Source organism: Trichoplusia ni, chromosome 23, assembly GCF_003590095.1.
Source record: "Trichoplusia ni isolate ovarian cell line Hi5 chromosome 23, tn1, whole genome shotgun sequence".
Lineage (NCBI taxonomy): Eukaryota > Metazoa > Arthropoda > Insecta > Lepidoptera > Noctuidae > Trichoplusia > Trichoplusia ni.
In genome coordinates, this window is record NC_039500.1 from 4,098,882 (window position 1) to 4,107,126 (window position 8,245).

General features: G+C 39.0%; 1 protein-coding gene across 1 annotated transcript; it reads right to left on the bottom strand.

The window, feature by feature from the left end:
• Window positions 1-4,732: 4,732 nt before the first annotated feature.
• On the bottom strand, window positions 4,733-7,077 carry LOC113505001 (atlastin-like). Its single transcript, XM_026887519.1, has 7 exons — window positions 7,071-7,077; window positions 6,547-6,711; window positions 6,219-6,394; window positions 5,787-5,942; window positions 5,531-5,680; window positions 5,215-5,338; window positions 4,733-5,044 (listed from the first exon to the last, which is right to left on the bottom strand). The coding sequence occupies exons 1-7, from the start codon at window positions 7,075-7,077 to the stop codon at window positions 4,842-4,844; spliced, it is 981 nt and encodes a 326-aa protein (XP_026743320.1). The 3' UTR covers window positions 4,733-4,841.
• Window positions 7,078-8,245: the final 1,168 nt, after the last annotated feature.

The following is an 8,245-nucleotide window of genomic DNA, read 5'->3' on the forward strand; positions in this document are numbered from 1 at the left end:
CCGGGCCCCGCCTGCCCGGGCCCCGCCTGGGCCCCGCCCCGCCCGGGCCAGCCCGCGCGCGACCGCCCGCTCCACGTACGTACGGATCGTGATTCTTGTCGCCGTCTGCTGGTCAATATACTTATAGGTCTCTTTAAATATTTGCTGTCGACGGGGCCTCAAGTAACTCAATCAAATTTACTGTGGATATAAACAGCTGTACAACTGACAATAAGAGTGTATTGAGCCCCGTCATGCTCATCGGATGGCATTCAAACATGTGCAATGTATTTGCTAACAATAGACAAATTTTAGTATGTCGTGACGTGTGAGATTCAGAAAGCGAGCTCTTCAAAAAGAATCAAGAATTTTGCCAAGGTCTAACTACATTCTAGCGTCTAGACGGATATGTATATAGTCGATCAGAAGTTTCTTGACTCGCCGATATTTGCTCAGCTAAGTTTCTTCTGATTTTTATCGCGGTTAATGACGGTTAAGTTTAAATTTCAATGTTCAAAATTCTTGATTCTTTCCCTTTTTTAAGAGTTTTATTTTGTAAATCGATTGCACCAGTATACAAATAATAATAGATATGAAATATGGAACAATAATGTAGCGAGAGCAGTCGGACCCCAGTCATTATTACGACTACGAAATATGTTCTACTAATGAAACATTTTTCGGTTTCTAGCCATTAGGACATTATGTGACCTGGTAATACGGTATAAGGGCGCTAAGGTAGTGGTTGGTCGAAGGCCGTAAGCGGCAGAGAAATGACTGACTGACTCGTTGTACTGGCTTCTGAAGAGATGTTATACGAGCACGCAAATCACCACGTGTTCCTGAAGACGCGTTTAGTGCCAAACTAAAGTATAAGTCAATAGGCATTGTTCGATCGCCAATCGAGTCGATAATTAATTCTTGAAAAAAAGTTTAAGATGTCATAACATGCACACAAAAAATATATTTATATCTGGTAACTACCACTAGCCCTAAACCAGGTTGAAGTGACGAATGAATTTTAACCTTATGGCACCTGGCCCTAGTACTACATTGCTGTTTGCAATAACTTTCAATGCTATAATACTCTTCAAAAACCAGTACTACGATTGAATTGTATAAATAATTGTAACAAGAATGATGAAATAGTATATTTTGGGACTCACGGTACAGATAATTTATTTTTATATACATGCTCTCTTTCTTTGTCTAGTTGTTAATGCTAGGTGTATCTTATGAAGACGAATTATACCTTAAACGCGCGTTGATAAGGCTGAAACAGGGGTAAACAGCAATTGTTAAAATGTTCACTTTTGGTTTTGGAAAGGCCAACAACATATAAGAGGTTTTTTTATTGTCTTTCGATGAGATTGGTTCATCAACATTACTTAACCAGTCACATAACTGGACATGAGGATCATTTTTTTTTTGTTGGCCGAACTTTTGTTCATTTAGGGATATTAATTGTTCCTTGTATTCTGCCGATTCGTCGCTTACCCCGCCCTCTACAACGCGCGGTTGAGGTTCAGTGTTCCGAGATCGCAAGTAGTTATGTATGTAATATAATTATCTTATTTCATCCTGTCTCGATGATTTACATTTTTCGTTGTTTATCAATCTAGCAGTTGTATGTTCATGGTTTCAAATAATTGAAATGAATTAGTTGTATTTTGTTAAAAAGTAAATCGCACTTTCACACGCTTTTTTTCGGATCTTAAGGCAATACTGTTACATAACATAGTGTTTCGTCTCGTTCCCGCGCTGACCTCCACCTTGCCTCCAACGCTCACAAGACAGGCAAGATAATTTATGTCTCGATCTAGTCTCGACACCAATATACTCACATATGACGAATATAACTTTACTTCATCAGAATAATCATATTTATAATTTGAAATCATGAACATCATTGAGTTCTTGTTTGACTACCATTGTTATCTGTAAATTACAATTCATTGTTTAATTTTAAGAGCATTGTATGTTCTGTAAAATGTTGATTTTAGATATGTTTTAACTTTGGAGTGGACTCGCCCCCATAAGGGGTGCTCTCGCGAATGTCACGGGAATAACACATGCAGGCATAGATAGCTGCGACCTGGATTGTTACACAAGTATGTGATAAGCTACGAATTACCCGTGAATATATGTGAAACAAGCAAAATACATTGATTTTGCATTTATTCTATGTCAAAGGTCCAAGTCACGTCTCGATTTAACACGGTGATCGACAAGCCCCGTCTAAGGTTACCGTGCTAAACTCTATGTGATACAAATTCTTATGGTTTATACTATTTACAAAGATGGTTTAGGTTAAATAAAGCAATAAGGTAAAATAACAAATTTATTAGTAAATATCGAAGTAATATCTTGTAATATAGTTAATATGTACGTCATGCACAAACAGGTTTAGTTTACTCACATCTTAGTCTCGAACGATATCCTAACACTTGTTGCCTTGCACTATAATTAAAAAAATCATGTACTTAATGTCCTGTCATAGTAAAATTATATTTTTTTTACGATACTGGAGTACTAAATTGATGTATAGATATAAATCATGTTCATGTCAAATATGGATGCAAATCGAATCGTTTTTTCTTTTTTTTTGTGCATTTTTATTTTCTTGACTAAGTATTTGTGTGTTCAAAATTTTAGTCTTTTATGCTCAAAATTAGGGATCTTTCATGGTTTTAATCTTAATTGGGAAGTGTACACTGTCTGTCAAATTTATTGTACGTTATTTATAATTTTAGCAAATATTATATAATTCCTGGGTTGTGGGTTTCATCGAACCCTCCGGAGTGTATCTTACCTTGTGAACAGTTTCTCGATACCAAGTCGAAAGTAAGACGAATGAACTGTGAACCAGCAACATTTGCGACAGCGTCAGTGTGCACTGCCCCTCTGTATAGTAAATAGTGTGCGGAGTAAGTTAGCAACAATAACAACTAGCTCACCAACTCTCTGTCTCTCCCTGTCTCTTGCCAATCTCCATAGATCCTAGAATCTCACGGTCCTCCTCAGTTCCTTACACATGTTTCTCCGGCCACTACTACATTGCTAACTTACCGACACTACTTCGGCGCTGATTCCGTTAGCACAAACTAAATTGGTTTGAGGGTATTGGTGACTTCTGTCTTATTTATTAAGTCGTTTCCTCGTCACCAAAGCTGGCGGTTTCCACAACGTACCCGTAGAGGACAACAATGCTCTAATGGTAATTTAGTTTGTGAACCAGAGAACAGCCGCCTTTAGTCGTTTATAACAAATGTAAATAAACGTTTTATAGGGAAAATAGTAACATATCGTGAAATTTTTATAAATAAATAATTATAGCATGTGCCAATCGAAATTCATTGAAAATGAATATTGTTTCTGTTTATTTGGCATGGGATAATAAATAATTCGTTGAGAAGTTGATAGTTTATTTTGTTGATAACCTTGAGTGTGGTATGTCTTCTGCGTACCAGTGGCGGTTGTGATCAATTATATTGTGTTGTCGACCGCGAGAGGGGAGTTTCATGTAAATATTTGTTTTAATACAATAAAGTTGACGTAAAATTTACGTTTCTTTTATTTTTTACCCTTGCATTATACTTCTATTGAATCATAACCAACAAATGGTTGCGCAGAACAAGTAAAATATATTATTATAAAAACTTTGAGTCTTATCTCAGCGTAGTACTTGAAACAGGATAAATAAAATAGCCATGATGCGCCTAAGTCGGGATTAGCGAATATTGAAATTCGGTGCAACCAATTTTATTTTTCACTATAAGTAGCTAAATGTTTTTTTAAGACTGGTTCTAAACGAATGCTGTTTTACCCTCGAACCAAATTATATCTAATATAATACTTTCCAGAGGACAGTTTGAACAGTTGAAAACGAGTTTTTATGTACATTTGATGAATTTGATGATTATGAAATTTCTGAATACCGCTTTTTTGTCACGTATTTGTGTCGTTGGCGTCCAGTGACCGTTTTTGCTTGTCACGTATATGTGACCATGGCGTCTAAAAGGTTATAATCGCTGCTTGCGCTCATGTGTAAGAGTGGAAGAGTCTTAAGATACCCTGAAATGGATCTCTCCCAGATCCATTTCAGGGTTAAATATTAGATATTTATTGTTTCCACTGGCTTCAGAAATTTACAGTGAAGCTTCTGTTATAGAAAAGAGTGTAAAAGTAGCACCGTATAAATACTGGTTGTTATCAGAACTCCTATCAACTGGGATAAAGCTCGGATGCTACATTGAGTACCCCCACACTCCGAACAGCTCGCCCAGCCAGTTCATGAGGAATCCCAGCACCAGGACCAGCACGACCACTCCTATATACACGTACGACTTTTCTACACTCTGAAAAAATATTGAAAGCTTATGATATGAACTACTGATGATAAATTAAAAATATCTTGGTCTCCAATTTGTTGGTCACTAGCAACGGCAACAGTGTCAGAAAAACGGAGAGGCCCTTAACCAGCATTGGATGGTTCCAGGCTAACTTCCGCACCTCCAATCTCTCTCGTGGTGAGTCCACTCCGCCCACCTCCTTTTGTGCGTCAAAGACATTGTTTGGTGTCTTCTGAGGGTCCTGTTGTACCGCGGTCCTCCGCATTTTGGCGGTCGTGGCTCCGGCCGCCTCCTCCATCAGAGTGTCGACGGCTTCCGCGGTGGACTGCAAATAATAGTTGAATAATTCCCAAGCTAAGCAGAGCTTGTATTATGGTAACCAGACAACTGATAAACTTACTTATATATTTCTAAATACATACAAATTATAGATAAATTACACCCTTGCAAAAAGTTTCTCCCTGAGAATCGTTTGTCAAAGTTGTGAAGTGATTAAATTGCTTAGAAGATTCAAATATTTTTACGAACTTCTGAAATAATCGTGGGTATCTGAAACGTATCGCTGTTGAAGACTTCGACGTAGCTCTTGAAGTAGCTGAGCAGGTCCTTAGTCTTCACCGTCTGGCCGCCGATCTTCTTCTGCACCAGGTTCTCCGACGAAAGCAGCAATGGCACCAGTTGATTCAAATGCGTCTGGTATTCTGGATCGATATCTATCAAGGAAGGGAAGCAGATGTAGAATTTATTGCTAAACTATCAAGTAGCACTTAATTATACGGAGAGCACCCTGATTCGCCATAGCTGTGTGCTGAAGGCTTGACAAATAAACTAATTTTTTCGCACAAATTTTCCTCACACATTTCTGGTGAAAAAAAAACCTCACCCGATAGCTTCCCAGTGAAATGGCTGTCGGTGCGGACTTTCATGCCCGGATGCGGCATCAGGAAGCAAGTGGCCTCCTCAAAGCAGCCGGTGATATGCTGCTCCAGGTGTTGACCCTCGTGGACCTTGAGCAATATATTTCAGGTGAGAAAAGTATTTTACTTTTCGCCATGTGGAAAAGCCCGAAGGTTGTTTACAAAAAACAGATGATGTTAATCTTTTGGTAGTTCCAATTGAGTTACAATTGAAACGTTCAGGTAACCATACAAACAAATACTGAAGCTTTTCGAATAAAATATTTTGCTATGGTTGACTACCTTAAGACGTTTGTCAAGCAGCTGTTGGCCTCCGACTGGTCCGTAAGGATAGTCGTGCGGGAAGGACCAGTCCCTCACGAGGAACTGCAGCCTTTGGAATGGCTTGCCAACCAAGTTATCCTTCGCGACCCGTCCGTATTCTAAGAACAACTGGAAAATAAAGTTATTTCCATATATTTTATTGAAGGCGAAGCATCATCTTTTAACACAATGGGTTTTCATAAAACATTTTGTAAGTATACATATCTGGAGGTACCTGTAGATGCTGAAGGTCATCCTCTTCTATATTCTGGGAGATGTTGTATATCAGCACGGAGGACAGCATGGTGGAGAGCGCGAACACAGTGGCGTTGTCCTTGACCGTGTAGGTCCTATCGGAGGTACCCTGCGTGTCCATCAGCAGAACTGCCACCTGGAAATAGGCACATCGACCCAATTAACACCCTTCGACCCTCCGCTTACAGTACTGTAAAACATATTCGATACAATCGATTTTAGTTTTTACATTTTGTATTATTGAAATCCATCACCTAGGACGCCTTTTACCGATGATGTTAGGGTCGGCTTTGACAAGACAATTTGCAATATATTATCACTTTTCATGCTTAGGTTTAGATAAATGACATTATATTACAGGTCTATGAATGCTCTTTTTTACAAAGTATGGCATAGCTAAGTTTTTCACAACCTTTTCTCCACTTGGCAAGCTGGCTTTGAAGGGTTCTGACCATAAGTATATGCCGGTGGTGAGTTTGGAGCCTTCGCGCCCAAAGAATCGCTTCACCGTCTCGTCCGCCGCGCCGAGCCAATCGCCCTCGCCTTTTTCACTCTCGTTGTACTGAAACGATGAAAATATACACGAGACTAATAACCATTCCACTTATTATGAATTCCTATCTTGTACGAATTGGCTATCTGCTACGATTGTCAAATTTCTTGCAAAAGTTCTTGTTTTCTATTTCCTCTCACCGTTTTATGTAAGTACCGCAAAAAGAAGTTGAGCAATAAGGACTTGCTCCTCCGATGTGCTCCAGCCACAGACACCACCACCACCGGCAGGTCCTTGACATCATCCCGCAGTAGGACCTCCTGCAGTGACTTCTCGTCCAGCACTACCCGGTGCTCCTCGTTTGGCGTCACCACCTGGATACTTTGCCCCAATATTAAGCTTCCGTCTTTAGCTGGAACAATTGCGTTTATTGATTATCGTTCGGGAATGAGCTTTGCGTATTGTATTTAAAACTAATATGAGAAAATCTATTATCTTTCAGCATGGCACACGGCAGAATTTTCTTGTAGCACTTCATATAGCTCTATGTATTTACGTATTTAAAAACAATTATTATGTGCGTACCTACAGTGTATCTGAAAAAATATTCACCTTATTTGTCTGTTTGACAAATACAATATTGGTGGTGCCGCAGAGAAAGCCTTGCCACAATGACGGCAAGACTTAGAAAAAGTATCACGAACATTTTTTTTACCGAACCTGAGACATCGTATATAAGAGACGTACAATTCAATACAAGACTATACTCACTCGTCATGTCTCACTCCGAACTGTTGTAGTTAGCAAATATGTTTAATGTAGTCCGTGCTCTACAGCGGTCAGCGGTCGACAACCAGACGATGATGGCCGACAGATATTAAATACCAACTATATTCGGGGATAAAAACAAACAAGTTTCCATAAAAGCAAAGAGTTTGTGGTTTGAGATATATATACCCAAATTATCCTTTTGTTATCTCTCTCGCCATGTTAGTAGATAGTATTTGTGTAGAATTCAAAGATAGTGTGGACTTATTAGAGGCTACTGAATACTAATCAAAAGTTCCCTCTAAGGAAAGTTGTTTTGCTTCAGAAATTTAAGTTTATCATGATATCACGCTATCACGGGTAGGGAATTGGATACGAAGCATTCAACATTAACTTTTTTCTTCATATGAAAAAATCTATTAAATATCAGTACCTACAGGGCGGAACATTCCTTGTCATTACACTGAATTTCCAAAATGCTTCGGAGAAAATGAAACTTGTGAAATGTAATCCAATATTCATTCATTCATCGACATTGTAAATAGCGGAATTATGGTCCAGGTCGGCCGGCATTTTTCCGTTTCGTTTTCGTAGGGTTTGATATTTGTCTTTGTACAAAATAGGTATATTGATAAACACACATTTGGGTTTTTTGCGTAGGTACACAATATTATTTATGGGAAAAGTCATCATCATCCTAGCCTTTTCCCTTCTATGGTGGGGTCGGCTTCCGTTATAAGGAGCGACTGCCTATCCGACCTCCTCAACCCAATTACCTGGGCAACACGATACCCCTTAGTTGGACTGGTTGGACAGATTGTTTTCTACCAAACAAGAACTACAAAACAAAAAATTTAAGAAAAGTTGGTAGAAAACAATTTGGTCCGTGGACGTCATAGCTGTCGTGCGACGGGTGTTTTGGCAGTGAGTGGAGTCTCTAAGTTGAGATCTCGTGTGAACTTACCGGTAGGAAAAGTTGTTACAAGTGACGTTATATTAGCCACCACTTCCATACATTTCACCACGTTTGATGCTTTTATCTTTGTTTTACTTTTAACAGCAAAACGTAAACTTCCAAATTCTCCTGTAAAATTGAAGTCCTTTAAAGTGTTTCTCGAAATCTCATTTCACGTCACCAGTCATGGCAACCTACTGAATTGAATAAAAGTGGGATACTC

What these genes read in the sequence shown, in the direction of transcription:
- LOC113505001 (XM_026887519.1), bottom strand. An exon ending in GGCTGGAGCACATCGGAGGA is followed by an intron (nt 6,395 to 6,546) that starts GCAAGTCCTTAT and finishes AATGGTTATTAG; the next exon opens with TCTCGTGTATATTTTCATCG. An exon ending in TGCTTGACAAACGTCTTAAG is followed by an intron (nt 5,339 to 5,530) that starts GTAGTCAACCAT and finishes ATATTGCTCAAG; the next exon opens with GTCCACGAGGGTCAACACCT.